Below are 24,441 nucleotides of genomic sequence, written 5' to 3' on the forward strand. Positions count from 1 at the left end.
TTGTGGGTAGCATCTCCCAGTCTCTGCATGATGAGTTGTCCAGATCGCTACTGCGTCTGCTTAGCTCCGAGCTTGGCGATGTCTGCTTGAGACCCAGTGGACAGAAAGACTTCCCCATCTGCGTGTGTGTTTGTTGGCTTCGTTGGTACACCTCGCCATGAAACTCACGTGCTTATTGGTGTTTCTGCATGTTCTGACGACCCAAAGGGTATCGACATCAGCGAACAGGTAAAAACACCCTTTAAATGCTTGCAGTGAAGTACCCTATCTCGTAAAAGAGAAATCACATAATAATTTAAATGTATTTAGGCCTATTATTGACGCTGTCAGTGAAATGGATTTGTTATATTGTCTTTATACCATGGTTGTAGCCTTTAGCAATGAAAGTCATGGAAACACGAAATATTAAAAAAATAAAGAAGTATTTTTTTAAAAATGATGTGGAATGTGTGACTGCAAATTTCTTTCACGTCTTCAGAAGATGTCATTAAGTAGTTTACTTAGTCTTGTCCAATCAATTTTGTCGCAATGAATAGTCTGGATGGTAAAAATCTTTGAAAAAAGTTGCTCGCAAGGACTCTACCTACTTCGGAAAACACAGAACACAAATTAGGATTTGGGGTGGGTGTGTGTCTGTGCAGAATGGTACTGGGACACGTGATTAAGGTGGCGTAAGGAGGCAGGAAACAATTGAGACGTTCAGTGTGTTTTTTTCCCCGGTACGATCTTAATTTGTATGTACTTCGCGCTTCAAAACTTTAAAACTGGTGGTTAAAATTCGCTGTGATTTGGTGCTTTAGGCAGACACGAGTGCACAAACCTCCCCATAAATGGTGATTTCATGAACATCCTTGCCTAATAAATATGGAAGGTCTGTTATCGTGCCCATCTGCAAAGAAATGTATGCACCTACATTTAACTGTTTAGACTATACGCATGACAAACATGTCGGAGAAGTTGCCGATAGCGCTAGGCGTTCAAGTCGTTTCCAAACGGGGGGAGAGGCAGTGCTCATTATTACGCGTCGTAATACGTCAAAGAACGACTCACTAGAGGTTCGTGTCTGCTGTCCATATGCGATATAATGCCAGCAGAAATCAGCATGAACTTATTCTGAGACAGGACATTCGGATGGGATTAAAAATAGGAAAATTCTATATTTTCAATGATTGGAACACACTTAAAAAAGGAAAAATTAAACTTTACATATTTGCTTTGGAACGTTTCTCGGCATTGGCAACACTTACCGACAAATTATATATAAAAAAGTAAAGATGTCCCCCTACCCGCCATTTAGGCGTTTGGGGGAAGAGGTAGTAGAGCTTCTACTCTTTCTTAACCTCAGCACTAGATAAGAATGAGTGGGTTAGCGTCACGCCCCGGCCGAGTTTTACCCGTGGTAATCATTGAACAGGTTAGGTTAGGTCGGGTCAGGTAGAGGTTTCAGAGCCGTTCTCAATATTTGCGCGCAAGCGCTCTTGTGACAAGTTATGTGTGTCAAATTTATTGCGACGTTGCGTGGTTTATGTAGGCTGTTGAACTTTTATTATGTCACACAGGATGTGCATTCGACTCTGTACTTTCATACAGATCATATCAGCTCGTTAAGTCAGCCAAATCATACCGAATGATGCTTACTTCTCTGTTTTATAGCGCCTGTTTCGAAAAGTAACCCCACAATGTGTGCGTGTGCCTGTAACACTGACTGCAGAGGGCGTGTCAGTCAGCTTACTTTTAGGTTATGTTAGGTAATCGAGTTATAAGACGTACACTTAATTTAGTAATAGGTTTCCAGGAAAAGGACGCTATATCGTCGATTCTTAGACGCCATCAAACGAAAGACGCACCCCGATTCCAGAATTTTTTTTTACGTGTGGGAAAAATTTCGTCTTCAAATCGAGGGAATACGTATTTATTTTTAAACATCAATTGTCCTACTTAATGGTACAACGGGTGGAAGAATCTGTGCTTTTCACATCATTAAAAAAATGGTCCATTGCATTTCTTGGGTCAGGGCTTAGGAGACTACTGACAGGTCTCGTCAGTCCACCATTACGAAGATCAATTGGCTAACGCTGTTTAAAAAGTGATCTCTGTTTACGTAGAGAATCATAGGAGACTCATACATACAAAATATGCATGAATCATAATATTCTTCTGCATCCTATGAGAAAGATTACGATCAAATCGACGGTTTCTGATTGTGTAATTAGGTGGTACAGATAGTTACCACTGGAATTTGAAGGGATAAGTAGAGTCGACATTGTTTTTGGCTGTTGCACAGAACTGGGGTAATAAAGATATCATCGCAATAAATATTTAAGCTGTAAAATACATAGATTTTATGGCGAGTAAATCTCAGATGTGTGAGAATTCAGAGATTCCTTAATTATGGCCACTTCAAACAGAATTCTGGATAAAAATTACACCTCTTTTCCAACACACCAGACAAAACTCAAAAATGATAAATATTGCAGACCAAATAGTGACAGATCGTAATGATATATTTATATAAAAGTAACTTCATGTTATATAAATGCGGATAATCTTGTTCAAATTTGAGAGACAAACAAAAATGGTAATACTTTTTGCCATGTGATAATGCTTATAACAGCTTAGCTCAAACATTAGTCAGGTTTCAAATGCCGACCTCCTCAGGATATAAGTCAGTGATTAATGTTCCATTCTAGCTAGTAGTGCAGTGCCAGACCACTAAAACTGGAGGAATATAAAAGAAATGTTTTGCTTTCTACTGCGTTAGTGGTATCATCATCATCATCATTCCTTAGCTCTGTGGTTCAGTTGTTTAATATTGTATTTCCACACAACCTGGCCTCTGGACCAGGATTTACCATAGATATAAGCTTTATAAAAGAATAATCCATTTTAGGCTGTAGAAATCATGACAGAAGTCAGCGTGTTTAAAATAAACTACACCAAGATGTGTATTTCAGGGGTTTCATCTTCACAGCTCCGAAGCGGTTGCTGGCCGACAGCATAGAGTCTGTGTGTTTGTCTCTCCACAATGTGAGCGGAATTGCTCACGTCAGCGTAGACGTATTGCACCCGGATTCCGATGACAAGATCGCATCTACTCGGCACGACATAAAAAATGGTAAATCTGTAATGTCGCCCACGTATTGCAATGAGAACACACGCAATTAATCTACTATACCCTTTTCGGAGTTAGTATTTTCAACCTGGAAATTTTAAAAAATGTTTGATGAGAATGGTATTTAAAAATGTCTTCTTTTTGGCCAAAACACAAAAATATTAAAGCATTTTGTAATGACTGGGAACTTTCAGATGTACATTAATGTGCAGAGGGTTTTTTTTGGCGGGAACTAGTGTGTTTCTACAGGATGGTTGAAAAATTGTATAATCCATACTAATGGAGTAAAATTCTTGCATGCATGATCTCGAGCTGAACCAGTTAAATGGAAGTTCTTTAAGTGCAAAGATGAATTTCATGCAAAAGCTTCTGAGTGGTCACTGTTTGATGATGTGCTGGCACCAGTCTTACTCAGATGTTGAGAATGTCAGCTGAATTATGTCAAATTGTGTTTTCTTGATAGTTCATGTGTAAGATCAGATGGAGTCAATGTGTGATGTGCGTAGTAAAGGAAAAATGTAGTTGATTGTGATCATTTGGAGACCATGTTTATCTCTATGAGAAACTCAGGTGTCAAAAGGAAGATGGCACTTTCAACATCTATTGTCAATGTAAATAATATGAAAAATATTTGTTTTCAGATAAATCATTGTACAACTGTTCCTTTCTGTTAAGTCCTTCAGAAATGTTTGGAAGATAAAATTACGGGATATAGTTATTGGAGTCGAAAACATTACTGTGATGTAGAATATATAAAAACTATATTTTTAATGGTGTCTTTAGGAGCAGGAAGCTGTATGGAGCTATTTGTGCCACCCACATTACAAGCACGGGGTCGGCTCCACCTGAAGGTGCGGTTTGATGAACACTATGACTACAATATTAACAGCGTGAAAGAAGTCCACATCCAACATGACCCATACATCACTCTGATTCAGACAGACAAGCCAGTTTACAAACCTGGACAAGAGGTCAAGTTCAGGATTCTCACACTCACACATGACTTGATGCCCATCACTACCGCAGTAAGTAAAACCATTAAATGAGTAGGCCGTTAAGTCACTCCTAAGTAAACAAAGTAATCAAATGAAACTTGCTCCTACTAATGTGTTTAAAACAGAATAAAATTAAAGTATAAATGTTTGACATCTTCATCATAAAATTGACGAGTTAAAGTAAATTTAATAATAATAATAATAATAATATATAAAATGGAGATTGTACTTCCTGAGTATGGAACATGGGCTCAGGGCTTATGTATGTGGGACCCATTTAACGTGTGCTTGCAATGAATTTGCAGAAATACCCATTAGCTTCAATGTGCCTGTTTGTCCACATGTAACAACTCAAAAGCCATTGAACATTTATAAAATTTTTAGTTATAATTTGACAGTAATAATGGACATGTGTCCACTATACATTTCCATGTGTCTAGTTTTCTGTGTTGTGTAATATTTTTATAATGAATTATGAATTATGCTTTGTATTTAGTCTCTGTTTTGCATGACATAAAGGTTCAGGGTCCTATGATCTAAAAAAATGTCATAATTATTCACACTAATGAATGATCTTTTGTGTTTAGATTAGTAGAGTATGGATTGAGAGTCCGTCTCAGATTCGGTTGGCTCAGTGGTTGGATGTGAGGACACAAGAAGGATTAGCACAACTTAGTTTCCAACTCTCTCATGAGCCTCCCCAGGTAAAAGAAAAGATTAGCGTAAAATTTCTGTATATTTGTATCTGCAGCCATGTTATTTAATCAGCACAATCTACTCATAATGAGTCTTTTATTGGTGCCAATTGCTTTATAGCCATTCCTCTTTTTCATTGTCTGTTATTTATATGAAATGTTGTTTTAACATTTTTAATGATTTTTTTTAATTACTATTAATTTCATGTGACCAAGTAAAAGGGCACACATATACATACTAACATATACACATTAAAGAACTGATTATATTTTTATGGAAACCCAAGACGTGTTGAATAATGTAAACAAATTGTGATTGAAAATGATAAAACCTGTGCATACAAATATGGCTGACATGTTACAGCAAATAAATAAAATATAAAACTAGTTTTTAGTTAATGCTAGCCTCATAATCTGGATTGAAGTAGGCAACACATGTTCTTTCCATATACTGTTTTTTTTCTTTTAGGGTCTGTGGGAGATAAACATTGAACGAAACAAATCTCACACTTATGCTCAGAAGTTTGAAGTTCGTGAATACGTTCTTCCAAGGTTCGAAGTCACCATTAAAGCTCCAGACTATATCCTGGCTGATGCAAAACATCTCAAGTGGACTATATGTGCCAAGTAAGCTGGATATGAATCAATGGATTTCGTCCAGTGATTCTCAAGTCTGGCCACTAATTGTCTTTAAGAATAATGCATAAAGTCAGACCTGACAAGTTGTAAGGTGTTAGTCAAGAAAATTTTAAATGCCAGTTTTTCCATGTTTACCTTATCAACTTTGAATATCTTGCTGGTAACCAAATATTTTTTAAATTAGTTTAAATGGTAGCCCATTTTAAATTAATCTTAAATTCAAAATAAAATGTTATGAGCGGCTCAAATTCAAATTCCATGCATTTACATTTATACTGGTTATCTATTATTTATATATGTTCTTATTATTAATCTTCTGGAGTTTTACATTATTAATATATGTCCTTGGCTTCAGATTTTTTACTGAAAACCAAGTATGTTTAACAATTTATACCTACCTTGAAGTTGAAGAGGAATTTCAACAAATCTTGAAATACTTTATTGATATTTCATCAAGTGTGTGAAGATTAGTTTTTAAAAAATATTTTTGTCATATGTACTGTAATATGCCAATGGGGCTATAGGTATTCATATGGACAGCCAGTGAAGGGACGGCTGCATATTAAGGCCATTCCTCAGACTCCAACATGGCGCCAGAAGAAAACAAAACCACCAGAGATCAAGTTGATGACCGAGGTAAATGTATGAATAAGACCGTATGGCCAGAATTTTCATGTGTACTGCTGAGTATTGTAAGTCTTCATATTCCCTTGGGTATTGAACCAAACAATGCTTCTTATGTGTGTGTGAAAGGTAAGATATGCATATAAAATTTTGGGTTGAATAATTGAGAGATAGGAAGATGCTATTATTTTATGTAAGGTGAATTGTTCACCATCCTGTTGATGAAGTTAGTACCTCTGAAGCATCGATCAATTTATACCAGACAACACAGCATTAGAGTATAAAGGCCTGGATTGGATTCAGCCAGCTCAAGACCAAGCTTTTTGAACATGGTAATGCATTATTACTTTTTATAAAAGAAGGGAATTTCTTTACCATATGAGTAACTATTCCTTTTTGAAGAAAGACCACCTGTTATCAGTTTGTTATCTTGGCAGCTACCTGGAGGGAGTGACAAAAAGGTTTTATGGTTTTATGCATCTGTATAATACAGTGTGTTATGTGCTAATTCCAAACTTATATTCTAGCCTCTCCACCTCCATGCAGTCATAGAGTCACAGCTACTCCTGGATACAGTTGATTTACCCCGTTTTTCAGTTGCATAGCAGTGATGGCTGTTACACATTCAACATCACAGGAACAGACCTGGGGTTGCATGATTGGGATATCGCCCCTAACAGCATCGTTGTGTTTGCCTTTGTGACGGAACGTGGGACTGACAACACTCAGAATGCTTCTTCTGTCTCTTCTGTGATCCACCAGGCACTCAAACTGGAATTTATGCCTCACAGTCCACAGTACTTCAAGCCAGGACTGCCATATAAGGGAAAGGTTTGTGCAGAAGTAACCAAATGTTCTTCTTCTAGAAATAAAGTTTTCTGCACTTAAATAGTGTTGGGGAAGTGGGGTGGAGCACAGCCACAATTTTTTTTAAGTTTTTGTGAGTTATTTTGCATGCAAAATGAGAGCTCGCAATGGGAATGTTGCAGTTTCTGGTCTATACTTTTTATATGTGAAACTTGACATTATTAGAAATAAAGAACATTATTACTCTTAAATATCAATTCATTATTCTGTAGTTTTCAATCTGGAATCAAGAGTTTCTTTCCATCTAACTAACTAGCCAACAAAAGGAAAGTGTAAAATTCCATGTGAGAAAGTAAGGAAGGTGGTTGTCTGTGATGAAGATTTTGGCTTCCGATGGCAATCAGTAGTCTCTTCTGTGTAGTTCTAGAAGTACAGATTCCAATTTTATTTCTGTGCTCGCATAATTAAAACTAATACAGAGTAAAATTTTCTTTCAGATTGTGGTCTTCTGGATTGTGACACCGTGTAACGTTACATATAGCTGCAACTAAGATGCAGGTATCGCGTTACTCCCCAACCTTGGTAACATTTCACAGTAGCGCAATCCAGCAGACCACATTCTTAACTTTCACCACTGTGAAAACCTCAGATTTCATAAATATTGCATTATGTGAAGTGTAGTTTCTTAAGTGAAATGAATTTATAGAAAATAAAAATTGATCATAATCCATTCTAACAGAAAACAAAGTGCATGTGACTTCTAATTGCAGGTAAAAGTTCTGAAGCAAGATAATACTCCTGCAGTTGGGGAAGTGTTACAACTTTGCCTGAAGGTACGAGGGAAAGGAGAATGGAGTCGTACACTTGTTGTGTGCAAGAATTTCTCATCAGATGTAGAGGGATTTGTTCAGTTTATGGTTCCACCACAGCATCGCAATATTGTGCTTTTGTCTTTTGTGGTAAGTCACACTTTTGTAGATTGATACTTTTTGTTGATGAGCTGGTTTTTTTACATTACTGTTGTCAGCCCATGAAGAGTAACAGAATTTTAGATCAAGCACCTGTCAATCTGAAATTATTAATAGGTGTATACTCTTTCTACTTCCATGTATTGTAAAAAGCCTATTGAATGGGATGAAGCATTTAATGAAAGGTTTCTCACTGAAATATTTTATGGTGTTGACGAAACATTTATCTGTTTTTCATTTTTGCTTAACTGTATGTATAGAGTTTCTCAGATTTTTGGCATTGTGAATTAATATGTAGCTGTAACAAGATTGTAACATTTGCAGTGTACACTTTGCAGGCGCTGCAGCAGAAGTAATTATAAATGACACGATCTTAAAATTACAATGAAATTACAAATACGGAGAGAAGTCAAATGTATATTGAATAAACAAACAATCAAGACTAAAGCTGACAAAACGTTGTAGAGATGGACAGTTAATATGAAGATGCATGATTGAGATATATGGTTTGTTGATGTAAAATGAATTTTTCTGGTTCAGGACAGGATCCAGATGTGTTTTTAACATGGTAATGAACATTTGGCTTCCATGAGCCTGGGAAGTTATTTGAACAGCTGAGCATTAACTTTTCACGAAAGACCTCACATCACAGTGTTAAAGGTACTTACCCCTAAGATGGTGCATGTGTACTTATGTTGCAGGCCACAGCTGTAGGGTATCAAACCAAGTATTACTCACCAGACAAACGATGGCGAGTGTTTATGGACCAGCCGTCTGCTTTCTTTGATGTTCACACCTGGTTTTCTCCAACAGATAGTTACATTGAAATAACAGATAAAAATGAGAAGACTCTCAAATGTGAATCACACCACAAATTTGACATTTATTACACAACGCAGCCAAACATCACCCAGCTGACCTTCCATTATCTGGTAAGCAGTATATTAGAAATTGTTTAAAACAATTACCGATGGGTTAAATGTTGTTTGAAAGTGGTCAGGATCTGACTAAAGAAAGTATATCTTATTAGCATTATTTAGTGTTTTGTTAGTTTAATTAATATAATTATATTTGAGGTAAAATTATGTAATTAATATTGTAAAATATACCATCATCACCCACTGCTTATGTTTGATTGTATTTTTTTTCAATGGTCTATGTGTATAGTATTAAATACATAGTTATGTTGAGGAAAACATTATATACATACAAAACTGTAATAAGTAAACTGTTGGAAATTTATCACTTTGGTGACAGACTGAGATGAGAAGAAAATATAAGGTACGCAGAGGGATAAAAACTGTAATATAGTAGCTCAGGTTAAGGTCAATTGGTTACACTCTGTGGTGGCAATGATTTTAATAATAGTGAGCAATTTGGTTCTGAAGCAACAGGAAGCTTTTGAACACAATCTCTGTTGACTTCTTCTTCTTCTATGGCTCTCTGGTCCATATTAGGTCCATGGCCTCCTCAATTCCTGTAAGATAGAGGTTAAACTTCAGTAAAAATTTTGAACCTATTTTATGCAAATTTTATACTGTTCACTTAGGTAAAATCACGAGGTGACCTCATCCACTTCGGCCAAATCCAACATAACACGCAAAATCGAAACCTGAGGTTGGATGAAGGGTTTGTCAATATTCTCGGAGGTAATGATGATGCAGACAGGAACTCCACCAGTGGAGAGGCAGACAATGAAGAAGGAGCCATAGAGAAGACCATAGACAAAGTTGTTCTCAGCATCAAAATACTCCCCAGGATGTCGCCACTGAGCTACATTTTGGTGTACTATGTCCGAGAAGATGGGGAGACTGTTGCTTCCATGTATTCCATTCGAGTAACAAAGTGTCTCGCTAATAAGGTAATGGTGACATTATTAAATAACAATTAATTAATGATCAGACTGATATGATTGTTATTTTTGGGTAACATGAGAATTGAATTATGTATCCCAACTCTTTCATTGTTTGATGCTGGTAACTAAAGAGAAGGGCAATTTAAGAGTGTTTTGTAGCAGCTTTTTGGAAGGTTTGTATAAAATTCTGGGGGTCGAACTGGAAGATGATGTATTTCTTCATACTTATTTCCAACTTAATTGAAGTCTGAAAAGTAGCAATTGTATGGTTTGTTTGAAGATTTTCTTGTTTTCTCTAATTTGCTGCAATGTTGTCAAATCCTTGCAAAAATTATCGGGTTCAAGTACTAATATCTCATCACTTTCTTTATCTGTTGGTTATTATGGTTACCTGTATTAAATATCTGTATTTGTACTGGAAAATGTTCATAGTCTTCAGAAGGTTATGTTTAATTTTTAAGTCTTGGATTTCATCCTATGTTTGATATTTTGCAGGTTAGTGCAACGTTTTCTGAGAATCGCCAGTTTCCAGGGTCAGAAGCCCAACTAGAGATTACAGCTGCCCCTCAGTCTCTCTGTGCTCTGTCTGCAGTTGACAAAAGTACAAGTTTCTTGGCAAAACCCGGCAACAAAGTGGATATGGAACGAGTGTTCCAGGAGCTGTCACGCTTCCCAATTGATGCAAACAGTGCACCGTTACAGAGTGATCCCTGGGAGTATTGTGCCAAAAGTGAGTTGTAGAACCCTGCCTCTTTCTTGGTTTAAATTGTAGCATTTCTATGGATGTAGATATATGTGCATGTGAAACAGTGTAAACATTCTCAGACTTTTTAATTTAAAGGGGACTATCTTCTGGAATGTTGCTCCACGTAGTTTCCCAGAAGACAGTATTCTTCATGCTTGCTGTTATGAGAATCAAAAATCTAATCTTTAATTTCATGTTGATTTGTCATTCTATCATTTTCATTAAGTAACAATCAGCAGATTGGCAGTGATAATGTGTTTGATTTTTATTTTGGAGGGACTGTGTTCAAATTTTGACTTGTACACATGTGATTTTTATGGTTTTCCGCAGTTCTTCAAGATAATGTATTTGAATTTTTCTCATGTCTTCATTAAATAACCTGTGTTGAATCTTTCACCTTACTTTATTATGCAACAGTAGTAGTAAAAACAATAAACCTAATTTGAATGTCAAACCAGTACATGATAGAAAACACATCCATGTACAATATTTTTATTTGTCTCTACGTTTTACCAAATGTTGTTGTCAGGTGATTATAACTCTTTCTTTGTATATGGGAGGTTCCAGGAATTATTCTTATGCTGAGTTCTGGCTATCCTAATGGATGGGATATGTGGGGTTTAAAGTTATGTTTCAGTTTATTCTTAAAAAAGCTTGTGTTAAATACATTTTTTGTTTAGAGGCTCGAGGGCATGAAAACACAACAGCAGTGGCTGAAACAGAAGAGGAAAATCTTAGACCTGCTCGAGGAGGTATTGTGGAGCCTCCTTTCTGGGATTTGCGCCGTCGGAGGAGGAAACGATTTATAGCTACTCAGCCACCTTCCAAGTATGTGGACTCCATTCAAGCATTTGATGTAAGTAAATGTATGGTCCGTTTTGGGAATCTTCATTATTTTGTCCATATACAAGACTTATGCCTTTAATCAAACATTGGTGCTGTACTTTTGGGTGGTCCCAAGTTCAAATATCAATCTGGAGATCAGGTATCCTGACTTAGGTTTCTTGTTTTCCTTAGTCTTCTCAGGCAAATTCCAGGATAATGTCTTAAATTAGGCCATGACCACATCCTTCATATTTTTTCCAATTTATTATTCATTAATTATCCTGTCATTCAACATCACTGACATTGTCATTAAAAAGCAGGAATAAAATAAACCCATTTCTGTTAGTAACTTGCTTTTGTTATTAGTCACACATTTCTACCAACATTTTAAGTTTTGCGCTAGGTAGACGTGTAACATAAAATATAGGTCCCATTAAAATCTACAAAATTTTGTAAGTATTTCTGGATTTGGTGAATTCATAATAAAATACAAAGGGGAAATCACATCTAATTAAGTGTTTACTGTGTCTGTTACTTAGTTTCACTGCTTAACAGCAAATTTGCAATATGTGTTGATCCTGTTTCTGCAGGATTTTGGCGTAGTGGTGATGTCTGATTTGACTTTGGAGACAAGGCCATGTAACACAATGACAGGTAAGTGTATGAATATCATGAGCATATTTTGCATGGAGCTTACTCTTTTGCTTTTATCCAAATATAAAGGCCTCCTTTTGTTGTAAATTAGGAGTATTTTGCTAGTAATGAATAATGCTGGCATGCAATGTAGAGAGACTATAATATCTCAATAGGACATGTTAACAGTTCTTGTCTGTGAAGGGAACCATGGCTATTATCTTTAAACGTTATACAGTGTTCTCTAAAATGACCATTCCTACTTTAAAGATAAGAATGTAACTAATAGTCATAAAAATGTCCATATTATGAATCGGGCAGGTCAGACACTGAATTATCACTGTGAAGGCCCAGGTTCAATATAAGGGTAATTCAGTGTCATTTTACTAGGAGAAAGTTTTTCGCTAGTCTTTTTTTATGGGGAGGGAGTAAAGCAGTTATTTTCACTTTAAGATCATACAAATTGCAAATACATGATATTGTATGAAGCAAGTACTTGATTTCTGTTAACAGCTGTGCTTATTGAACTTAGAATCTTCAGTATTCTGCCTTTCATATTGTGTTCTTGTATGTTATTGTGGATTTATCTCCTCCAAATAGGTCAGCAGGAAGGGATGTTTCTGGAAAGGTCATCTATGTTGAAGAGATCAGATGAACCAGGTGATGGTTTCATTTTATAGTGTTTGGGGTGTTCATAATGCATGTTGTGTTGTGCGATCCCCTGTTGGACAGATATTCGTGAAAGTGAGAAGTATATTTTGTGACTGATTACAGACCGAATTTTGGATATATATATATTGCATGATGACCCATTGATCTATATAAACAATTTAGAAGAACATAACCTGGGCATCTGTTTGTAAGACTGCTAAACAGCGTGAACACTCAGCTGCAGAACTCCACATGATGACTTTTCTTCTTTTCAGTCTTCACGGACACTGTTACAGTGATTAAATTACAGTGACTGAGGTGGGCTGTATGTGTCACATGCATGTTAAAAACAGAACTTGGACCAGATTTAATAATATTGAAATGCAATTTGTGGAAATTTGCATTTGATTGCCTTCTGGGATGTTGTGCCATGTAGTCTGGTAGAAATTTACTGAGGTTTCAGGGGTACTTGTTGCCTCCCTCATCGGTGAGTGGGACTGCAAGCACTTCTAAAAAGTATTTCAGTTACAGGGCTGTTATAGAATTCTTTCTGCAACTATGGAAAAATATTTAAAACCTTTTTTGTCCTCGTCCACCTTTATCATTGCTCATACAAACTGCAAATGTTTTAAAACAGATTGTTCATTAAATGTTTTGATGTGAAGGATATAACAAGGAATGCAATGATTTATACAGGATGTTATTATTTATTTACATACATTTTATTTAATAATGCTTTCAGTAGTTCAGACTATATATCATTCAACCATATTACTGTTAGAGGTGTGAAATCAAGAAGGCTATATTGGGTTGGGCACATAGCTGCTTTGACTTTATTGAGGAACCTCATTGAAATTGACCACATGATACATCAAGGGGACTGGAGGATAATATTAAAATGCATCTGTTGTAAATTAATTGTGAGAATGTGAAGTGACTCAGGCTCATGTTCATTGGTGCTGAATGCTGTGATATTACTAGACGGAATCACTTAACCACCTCGTATGATTTGTACCTTTTTGTATGAAATAAATGTTTGCACAGCTTTATCCAGGTTTCAAACCAAAGAACTTCAAAGTTAATGCTTGTAGAATTTTCAGATGTTTCTCCAGTACATGGACTGATGATGCCCAACATGCCACCGCTTGCTTTCCCTCTTATTGTTAAGGCAGCCACAATCCTTCAGGGCTACATGGAAGACTCACACTCTTCAGCAGTGGAGGTGCGCTCATTCTTTCCTGAGACCTGGCTTTGGGAGCTGCAGTACACAGGGTATATTTATGAGTTGACCAATTTAGTGACTATTTCATAGTCTCATAGTTCATTTAAATATTCAGGAAAATGTTACATGTAAGAAGTATAGTCGTATGAAGGGTTAGATGATATTTCTTTCTGTTCATTACTTTGTCTATTATATTGACTGTCGTAATTTTGAAACATAGAGCCTGGGTTATATTCTTCTTGTGTTTTTGTCAGTAATCTCTAAAGTTATGATTTGAAACTGTAACTTTATTATAAAAAACTGCTAATGAAACATCTATGCCGGCAATAGTGATATCATGTTTCTTAATGACAGTGACAGTGGAGTGGTCACTCTGAAGCGGGACCTGCCTCACACGGTCACAGAGTGGGTTGGTACCACAATCTGTGTGTCTCCACAGCTCGGACTGGGCATTGCACCACCTGCACAACTCACAGCTTTCCAACCTTTCTTTTTGGACTATACAATGCCATATTCGGTGAAGAGAGGCGAGGTGGTCCAACTGAAAGTTTCACTCTTCAACTTCCTGTCCTACAGCCTGCCTGTACGTGTACATTGATATCATGGTATTTCATACTTATTGATATTGTATTTGATGTGCTGATGGACAGGAGAGGAAAGGTGTAATCCAGTTTCTGTATATGTATTTTATTTTAAATGCAGTATATGGTGTTATATATACTTCATTCATATTAATTTATTGCACATACAGATTTATTATATTCATGCCTGTATTGAAAAATTAACCTTTGGCTATCAAGCACATAGCTGATCATTTTACTGACTTAGCTATTCCAACTCATACAGACCATATGTACATTTAATGAAATTATTTCAGGTTTGGTGGCAAAGCTAAATTTTTTGGCATGAAATTTAACTCTAAAAATGTTTCATTTTATTACTGCTTATTTAGTCAGTAGAATTCTTATCTTGTTGCTTCAGGTGCGAATAATTTTTGAGGATTCACATGGAGTGGAACTTCTGAACAACAGTTCTGTTGCCTTGGCTTGTGTGAGTGAGCAAACGACTTTTGTGCAACAGTTCCATATTCGAGCATCAGATCTTGGTTATGTGAACATAACTGTGTCTGCTGAGGTGGACCCCATGTATCCTGAGGAGTGTGGTCCAGAAACATTGGTCCATGTAAAGTATGTACTGTCGTATGAAAGAAAGTGAGCTGTTCTTTGGCCAGCCAAGCATACAATTAACTTTTTAAAGAATTGGTTGCACCATAGAGTGAGTGATTGAGTGAATTGTAACATTTGTATTCTTGTATTTCAGAGATGTTCTTGTGAAACCAATCCTTGTGCATCCAGAAGGCTTCCCAGTAGAGGTCACTAGGTCAGCTTTCATCTGTCCCTCAAGTAAGGTCGTAATGTTCCATTGAAGTGCCATTGTCTTGCAAAAAGACCATACTCCTCTGGAACCATTTGTTTATTTTTTATAAAATATCTCTGCTTGGTTATCTTATACAGTGCACTTGGTTGGTGAAGTGTATAATGCCAGCCTGTTTTGGTTTATGCAGAGAATGCAATTAACAAATTTCAGTTTTATAAACATTCAGGCATGTATTGACTGTGATTTCTTTGATGTTGGTGCAAGAACATGCCAAAATCTATTGCTACTGCTTATATGGTTGAATCCCCATGATTACATTGCCATCCATCCAGAAAACTCTTGACTTCACTGGCATAGCTCACAAAAGTCAAAGGTCATGGTTTGGCAGAGCAAACAGCATCTCATAACTACTCATGCTACTTGTAAGAAATCGCTGATGGATTGAAAGTCTAGAAGCAATAAGACAGTGAATATATCAAAAATGTTACACTGTTCACACATTTCATATGGTGAATAGCCAAAGATATAAGAACTATTTACAGTATTAAACTGACACGTGGTCTGAAAATTAAGATGTGATGTTGTGGTTGCAGATTTCTCGGAGGATGTTCATGTTTTGTGGTCGTTAGAGCTGCCATCAGATGTTGTAGAGGACTCTGCAAGAGCTGAAGTCAGTGCTGTAGGAGACCTACTGGGACCAACATTACAGGTAAGAAATTAAACCTTTATTGTAAATTTTGAGTACTGTACACATAAATCTTTTGGATTGGATAAAAATATGTCCTCTGTGTTAAATTTAAGATTGCATGTACTGATGGTAGACACTCTATGAAATAAATATATTGTTTGAGTATTTTATAATGCTGTATCAGTGTAACAAAAGACAAAAGCTTAAACTAATATGTAGTACCATAAAGTAATGATACACCACCATTATAATAAATATTGCAACATGAAGCAAAATTTGTCAGCTATACAGCCAAACAAGCAGAGTTTATAGAAAGGAAAATAAATTATTTCTGAAACATTGTGACATGTTGCAGAATCTGGATGGGCTGGTCCAAATGCCAATGGGGTGTGGAGAGCAAAACATGATTCTGTTTGTTCCAAACCTCCATGTTATCAATTACCTGAATGCGACCCAACAAGAGAAGCCTGTTCTCAAAGCTGAGGCTATCAACAATATGAAGAAAGGTTAGTCATCATATTTTATCTAAACAAAATGTAGTGAACATGGGGAATGCTACACCACTTATTGTGATTTGGAATCCACGTGAAGCTGTGGGACCTCCCACAATCACCATATCATTGGGCATAAACAGAATCCCACCCTATTGGCACTGTCACCTCAGTGGTTCCTTTGTGTTTTCCAGATGGTCAGGGGGCAGAAAGATCAAATATGACCATATTTGGAGGCATAAAGGAAAAGAAATATTGGTACAGACAATAAATAGGTGTACACCTTCTGGTCTGTGGCAGGATATCAGCGAGAGCTGAACTATCGTCATTCTGATGGTTCCTACTCAGCATTTGGTGATGCAGATGATGAAGGGTCAATGTGGCTGACTGCTTTTGTAGTGAAGTCATTTGCCCAGGCTCGATCCCACATCTATGTTGATGAGGACGACCTCAAGGTCAGCATGCGATGGATCACGAAGAAGCAGCTGGAGAATGGATGCTTTCCTCTTGTTGGGAAGGTATTCCACAAAGACATGAAGGTCAGTTTCTAATTCTTAATTATTACTGTTGCTGGTGTTGATTCAGTAATCCATAATCCTTACAGTAGTCAGTGCTTTCAACCTTATGAATAGACTTGTGTTACTGGCTGTAAGTTCCAGTGTGTCACTTGTACAAAGGTAAATTTTCTATTTGTTTTTCCTCACTGGGGTGCAATATAATTATTTTCCTTCCTCAAGATGGTAGAAAAAGCATATCTTAGATGGAAGTTTTAACATGCATTTTATTCACGTAGTAAAAGATTAGTTCAACTTTTAAGATATTTTCTACTAACTTGCTACTAGTTGTTTAATCAGTTAATGATAATTGGTGACAGCAACAGAATTGATGACTCTGGTTTGATTCCAGTTAAGGGTACCGATTTTTTTACCATTATATCCAGACAAGTTCTGTCTCCCACCCAGCCTCCTATCCTACGGATACTTGCAGTTTTTCCTCAGGGGTTAAAAATCTGGAGTGTGAATTCACCTTTATCTTTTACTATGGTTATGAGTTTGTATGTTTAGTGGAATAATTCTGTTAATTATGCCGCTATGCTTTCTTGTACAGCAGAATTGTTCTATTCTTAATCATATTGATCAGTTATCAGTACCAGTTTGTTCACATTCAGTCAATTAGTTGAATTTTTCAGGGTGGTCTCACTGGAGAAACTTCTTCTGCAGCGTTGACAGCATATGTACTCATCTCGCTGCTGGAAACAGGGCTTACTCTCTCCTCTTCTGTCACATCTAACACCATCTTCTGTCTGAAAGGAGACTCAGATTCTGATGTCTATACACTTGTTCTTACTACTTATGCACTTGCATTGCTGGGAGAGACAGACATGGCAGAGGAGTCCCTCAAACGGCTGCTTGGCATGGCAAACAGGCAGCAAGACCTGCTTTGGTGGGAAAAGTCAGGTACATGGATCTAATGCCTCTATGATAATGTTTCTGGACTCTCTCCACCTAGCAGGTGTTTAGATTCCTTTGAGGTGGGAGCAACCACAGGGCAGTGTCATTATGTTAGGTGCGGAAGAGGCTTAATGCATTGTCCTCTTTTTCACTCTTATGTCATACATGGTTTTTCACCTTACATTTCTCACAAATTTCTTATAGTATAAAATTAAATATTTATCCCCCTATAAGTATTGTAAAAATATTGTTTGATTTGGTGTTTAATGAGGTAACCTAAACTTTGTACCTTAAAATAGAGTGACAGCTATCATAGGTAAAAGTGATTGAAAAGTATAATCTTGTGTTTCTATTTTAACAAGTTTTTTTTAATGTACAGTTTAATTAAATGTTATTCATATAGAGCATAGAAAACAAATTTGTTCTTTTCATGAAGTACTATTTGCTTTATTCTGTATGAATGTGTAGCTGTGTAGCATTTCACTGGTCCACTTATCGCTGGTGTGAGTTTTAATGCCACGGCTGTCCTGTTACATGTCTAGGCACAGCGTCACTAGGCCTGAGTGTGGAAATGACAGCGTATGGAATTCTGTCTCTTGTCAAACTTGGTGGGGAAGAGAACCTCATCAGTGCTCTCCAAGCTGTGCGGTGGATCTCCAAACATAGGAATGCACAGGGGGGCTTTGTCTCAACTCAGGTAATAATGCTGTTTCTTCCATTTACCTCATTTGACCAGATTTCAGGTTTACACTCCAGTGAGTATTTTGATTGTGGCCTTCTGCATTGTGATATGTGGACTTGTAGGTGGATGTCAGTATTTCAGAGGAACATACTGCCTTCATCAGTGCTGAAGATGGAGGTAGTTGTTCCACCAAAACTTTGGTATCTACCCCCCAATCCCACACCATTTTACAATCCAGAAGACTGTCATTGACACAGAGGTCATTAGTTAGAGTAGTCTGCATTTTACACGCTGTCGATATTTAATTACAGAGGTGATTGAAATTGGTTACACAGTAGGAATATTTCATTTGGAATAGTCAACACTGTACTGAATTTAAACCTGATAACTCAATAAACGAAGAGAAGTATAAAGAACTTGGGATTTACCCTTCAGTGGCAGCCTCCATATGTGGTATATATCTCAGTTTCATAACATAATGCTTGCCTCTATTGTTTGTATTGACCAGGTGTGTGTGATCTCCTCAATCCATAGGTAGGAAATAATTTAATTCATTGTCATCACTGAAGGAGTAAACTAAAAATAATTGTCTCATAGAAATGGCAAGTTGTCAGTGATTTTTAAACAAGACTGATCTGTTAGTTACTTGCATTCAATACAGGATTCATTTTATTTTTATTTTAGGATACTGTGGTAGCCCTGGAGGCAATGGCGAAGTATGCTGTCATGTTGCCGCACAGTGAGAATGGTCTCAGTGTGGTAGTGACTGCCACTGAGATGGAACACACATTCTACATCCACGAACATGAAAGACTGCTTCTGAAAAGACAACCTCTCCCAGTGTTACCGACTGAAGTGGAAGTGGATGCAGTAGGAGAGGGGTGTGCTCTGGTGCAGGTAGGTTACTTTCACTTGCTGTTTTTATTAGATTATGAAATTTTTATTTACTGATCTCATTTACCATCATCATTTGATCTATGGCAGACAAAGTGATAACAATTTTCTTTGCCCTTCAACTTATTTCTTTTACACACAAACTGTAACTTTTGCATTGCTTTGATTCTCACAAAATGCAACTATTTTCCCCATTCTCTTCCCCCATGTAGGGTTCCAGTGATGCCCATCATAATTACAGACTTTTTTGAGAGAAAGAAATACATTCATTCTGTAAACTTTCAGCCCTCCCCCCCCAAATTTGAGCATCAGAAGGTCCTATGTATTTGTGTGTGTGTGTGTTCTTTTCAGAACAAATACATATAAATTCTGGTGATTCCATTTTCAACTACATTTTGTTGTTCCTCAACTTCAGGGCCTCAAATGGCATTGAAAGCATTCATATTTATTTTCATGACATGATTTAATCAAAAGACATGTTTTTACTAATTACAATTTTTTATGTAGCACATTTTAAGGGAGAAACAGAGCATGGAAGCTGAATATATTAGTGGATTTTACATGTACAGAAAGCAATACATTAAATATGTTTTGTTGGATCTGTAACCTTATTTCCCTTGGGCCTTTGACATCTATTTACTTATTTTCATTGTTTTCCAGGGACATAACTGTCATAGAAAACTGTTTGTTATTATCTACTACGTATGGTTGACCCATTAATTGGAATAAATGGATGGGTGGATCAGATCCATGGTACACTATGTAATATTTCTATTTTAGACATCTCTCAGGTACAATGTGAAGAATGCATCAGGTAGTGATGCCTTTGAGCTGGAAGTGAGGACTGACCCTGTTGCATCAGTGGATAAATGCACCATGCAGCGAGTAGAGGCCTGTGTTCGCTACAAGTTGCCAGACCAGACATCCAACATGGCTGTCCTAGAGGTTTACATGGTGACTGGCTATGTGCCAGATCGTGCCTCTCTTTATCAACTGTCACATCAGCCAGATCTCAGTAAGCCTGCTGTTTTATTTGAGATGAAAATTAGTTTTCAAGTAGAGGTTATGTTTGTTCAATATGGGTCAAAATGAAATTTACCTAACAATTTTTAGTGTATAGCCCTTCTTACTAAATTCAGATGGAATATTTCACCATTATGCATTTCATGCGGAGGATACATAAATAAAGTGCTGTTAAAAGTTTGGTCGTGAAGATGACTGGTTTTGCAGATGTGAAACGGTGGGAGGAGGAGAAGGACCGAGTCAACTTCTACTTTGAGGAGCTTTCCACTAGGAGGCAGTGTGTTGGCTTCCTTGTGGTGCAGGAAACAGAAGTAGAAAATCCAGCATCTGCCATTGTCAGAGTCTATGACTATTACCAGAAAGAAATATCTGTGTCAGCCGTGAGTTCCTGTTGTCTTCCATTGCTTGACATTGAAGATAATGCTCGCTTCATACTTAAATGTGTGTGATGTAAAGATTAACCTCCAGAGCGATGGCACTGGTATCCAAATTCAGATGGTTCTTCCCTGATTAAAATCCAAAACCTGAAGGTTATCATAAATTCACAAAACTAACTCCATGGACTGTAGTCTGTATTGAGAAACTGACAATTACTCTACTAGTAAGAAATTTCTTGCCTTGTATGGAACCTAAACATTCATTACTGTATTTATAAGATCTCACCTCAAATTTGCATGTTTGTTATTAACTGCAGTTATGACACATGTTGGTATATTTCACTTTATATTTATTTATAGACACTATGCCAAAGTCTACTTTAAAACTTAATATGTATAAAGTTTATATGTAAATCAGAATTGAACATATCAGAGCGATAGACTGCATATAAAATAGTGTAGTAGAGTAGACAGTTTTTTATATATATATATTTTTTATAATAGAAATACAACATTGATGGGGGCTGCAGGAGTGAAATGCTACCTCATCCTCAGCCAGACATCTCAAGTGAAAATGCTACAAAACAATATCTAGACTATGGTGAAATGGATATTGTGTATGCCCTACCACAAGATCTCCAAGTGACTGCTCCGAGTATCAGTAAGTTGTCACAGATAAATTAATCAATCTTTATGTGAAAATGTCCATCTCTTTATATTGCGGGAAACCTGCATAAGTAGATTGTTTTTGTCTTCATTGTATATCTCAACTGTCTGTATACTGTTAGTCCTTTCAGATGTTGATATATTTTGACCGGTCAGTTTTGTTTCCATTGCTGCTGTAGTTTGTCCATCCACCTATGTAGCTATGCCATTCTGCTTCTTGTAGATGAAGTTCCAGTTTCTGTAATGCAAGCAGACACCAGCACATTAAACAGTGTGAATGGAACAGAGGGGCTGAATCCACAGTTCATGATTGTGGACCATGAACTGGAAACCCCATCTGGACAGGAAGGACCTATACCATCATATGCTTTACCTCAAGCTGACAAAGATCCTAATGCGACAGGTATCTTATAATCATGAACCAGTATCTTCATTTTTATAATAAAGCTACCAGAATTATCCCACATTACATTCTCTTGTTTATTGTTCCTACCACCCATCTCTAACATCTTCCTTGTCTCTCGTACACTTCTTCTCTCCCACTTCTCACCTACTCTTTTTCATGTGCTGTTCCCTCCTCTCCTGCTCCTGTGCCCTGCTTCCCACATCTCCAAGCCTGCCCTGTCATCCATCATTCCACCTATTTCTGCCTCCCCTACAGTTTTAATTCCTATTTACCACCTTACACCAACCTCTTATGCCTTTGTGTTCATGGTTGTAGTTTTTTGTGGTTGATGTGGTAGTGGATAGGGTGGTGGAGCCAGGTATGGGCATGGGTAGTGAGGGTTGTTGGTGGCAACTAATCTGAATTTATTTTTCACTAGATGCTGCCATGTCATGTCCCACCTGTCATGACAGTCCTCCTAGTGATTTCAGAAAGCTGTACTGCAAATCTGGCACAGTGTACAAACTTTCTACCAGAAAGGGCAGTAATGCCAGGTTCTTGATTAACATGAGCCCTGGGCAGCCTACTCACAGGATACGAAAGGTGGCAAAACTGGTGCTGGGAGAAGAATGCAGGTGTAAGCCACTTGAGAAAGGTGAGATATAGTAGAAATATTTACATTGTATTCCCATATTCATAGGTATTAACATTCTACCCATTTGATGTATCTAAATAAATCTTGTTCAGAAATGAATTATAGGTTCCACTGGATTACTTCTGAGTTGCAGAAATCTCATCTGGTTATACTTATGTCTCCTATTCAACTACCTAATTTTTAAATCATGAAAGCAAGAAATTGCTTCATCTCAGAGTATGTAGAATATTAGGTATAAAATCGTTTAAAATCTTCCTCGGATTATGTACTACTTTGTGCTGTCTATTGAGTTCCACCATTACTGTAGAAAACCTATGTAATAAGATTTGTATGGAGCTTCATAATATTACCCAATTAGTACTGGTATTAGAAGAGTGAGAACTGAAATGCCTGGTTTTATTGCAGTAGGAGGACATTTATTGCTTTTGGATCAAAATGCAAGCTCCAGCTCCGTGGAAGATGAAGGGGATGTAGATACACCTGAACTGAAGCTGAACAGCTCAATGATTCTCATTGGTGTAGAGGTACTGCCTGGCCAGCCTGAAATCGTTAAACTGGCTCGGAATGGTTGCTAACGCTTGGCAGAATCTCTGAAATTGGAATGAACTATAGCCAAAATGGAAGAACATTCTCTACGTGCCTGTTACAGCCCCTACTTTATTGTGTTTTCATGTGTCTACAATTTTTAATACAATGAACAATATCTAAGACAGAGAGCATGCTTAATCTTGTAAGATTTGAGGTTTTCACAATGGTGAGTATGAAGATTTCTGTCTTCTGGGTTGTTGCGCTGTGTAGTCTGGTTGATGTTAACCAACGTTTCAGAGGTCATACTGCCTCCGTCATCAGGGCAATGATGGAGGCAGTATGACCTCTGAAACGTTGGTTAACATCGACCAGACTACACAGCGCAACAACCCAGAAGACAGAAATCTTCAGGCTCAATCTTATTGAATTTAAATATAAGCAATTTTCTTTGCTCTGTAATGCTGAGTACAAACCTACTTCTCTCACACTAAGAAAATGTGAGTAGTGAAAATTAACCTTTGCTGAAGGGTTAAGTTTCATATGGTTTCCACCTTGTCTACATACTTTCACAAATCCACATTTTATCCAAAAAAGTACACATTAATTTATAATTAGAGATGTTTCAAATTATTATTTTGTAATTTTTTTTTCCCTTTTCCATATATGCAATTTAAAGGCAGTTATTTACCTTTATCACGTAAGATTTGAGATTTTACCTTTATCACCTTTATCGTCTGTGTCATTGCTTACATGTGATCCAGCCGGCTGTGCATCACGCGAACATACTGCCAAACCAGTCAACTAGAGAGCTAAAGCCTGGCTAGCATCCCCATAGTATAAGGGTCTAAATCCTTTTTATTGTATGATAATGGTTAAACATGACTGAGAATGAGTACTGTTCAAAAACAGCAAGATGTAACTTTCTGGTTATTGCATAGCTTTCTTCTGTCAAGACACATCTGTTTATAAAGCTGTATATAAAAAGGGAAGCTCTTCCTTATTCAATTTATTCCTAAACACATTACGTGGTAGGTGTTGTAACATTATTTAAAATGAGAATTACATTATACCAAAACCATTGAGCCAAAGAGGAGATACAACACCATCATTAAAATGTTATAATTTTTGTTTAATTTAAACAATATTAGACTGCATTAGCAAGCTTGAACACACTGCAGAATACAACATTCTTTTTATCTTTGTTTTCCATGGAGTACTTTATATTTTTTGGAAATATTTTTAAAATATGCTACATACAAAATAATGTAATTTATTTTGTATATATGTAACACCAGGCACTACCAGTATATGTCACATTATGTGAAATAAAAATATAAAACATTATGAATTGAAATCTGTGTATTCTCAACTGCCATACTTACTGGGCCAGATTATAATTTCTGCCATTACAATAAGCCTTGGAATAAAAGACTATAATACTCATATATAGGAA

General features: G+C 36.9%; 1 protein-coding gene across 2 annotated transcripts; it reads left to right on the top strand.

Moving 5' to 3' along the window:
- On the top strand, positions 1-24,332 carry LOC110840565 (alpha-1-inhibitor 3-like). Of its 2 annotated transcripts, none has more exons than XM_087343026.1 (30): positions 1-228; positions 2,955-3,115; positions 3,896-4,137; positions 4,695-4,811; positions 5,272-5,429; positions 5,966-6,077; positions 6,663-6,896; positions 7,643-7,831; positions 8,542-8,772; positions 9,390-9,701; positions 10,191-10,425; positions 11,121-11,296; positions 11,856-11,919; positions 12,499-12,558; positions 13,650-13,821; positions 14,126-14,354; positions 14,753-14,958; positions 15,092-15,174; positions 15,742-15,857; positions 16,192-16,342; positions 16,628-16,866; positions 17,517-17,784; positions 18,321-18,475; positions 19,145-19,357; positions 20,135-20,369; positions 20,585-20,757; positions 21,259-21,415; positions 21,644-21,823; positions 22,245-22,460; positions 22,866-24,332. In XM_087343026.1, the coding sequence occupies exons 1-30, from the start codon at positions 158-160 to the stop codon at positions 23,033-23,035; spliced, it is 5,325 nt and encodes a 1,774-aa protein (XP_087199152.1). In that variant the 5' UTR covers positions 1-157; the 3' UTR covers positions 23,036-24,332. The 2 variants fall into 2 exon arrangements, with proteins under 2 accessions (XP_087199152.1, XP_087199153.1); XM_087343027.1 differs by lacking the exon at positions 1-228 and adding an exon at positions 1,529-1,748.
- Positions 24,333-24,441: the final 109 nt, after the last annotated feature.

The sequence above is a fragment of the Zootermopsis nevadensis genome, unplaced genomic scaffold (assembly GCF_977971745.1).
Source record: "Zootermopsis nevadensis isolate Lab colony 2312 unplaced genomic scaffold, Znev_1.0 Znev_ptg000004l, whole genome shotgun sequence".
NCBI lineage: Eukaryota > Metazoa > Arthropoda > Insecta > Blattodea > Termopsidae > Zootermopsis > Zootermopsis nevadensis.

What these genes read in the sequence shown, in the direction of transcription:
- LOC110840565 (XM_087343026.1), top strand. Translation starts at nt 158, where the DNA reads ATGAAACTCACGTGCTTATTGGTGTTTCTGCATGTTCTGACGACCCAA. An exon ending in GTATCGACATCAGCGAACAG is followed by an intron (nt 229 to 2,954) that starts GTAAAAACACCC and finishes TGTGTATTTCAG; the next exon opens with GGGTTTCATCTTCACAGCTC. An exon ending in TGATGCCCATCACTACCGCA is followed by an intron (nt 4,138 to 4,694) that starts GTAAGTAAAACC and finishes TTTTGTGTTTAG; the next exon opens with ATTAGTAGAGTATGGATTGA.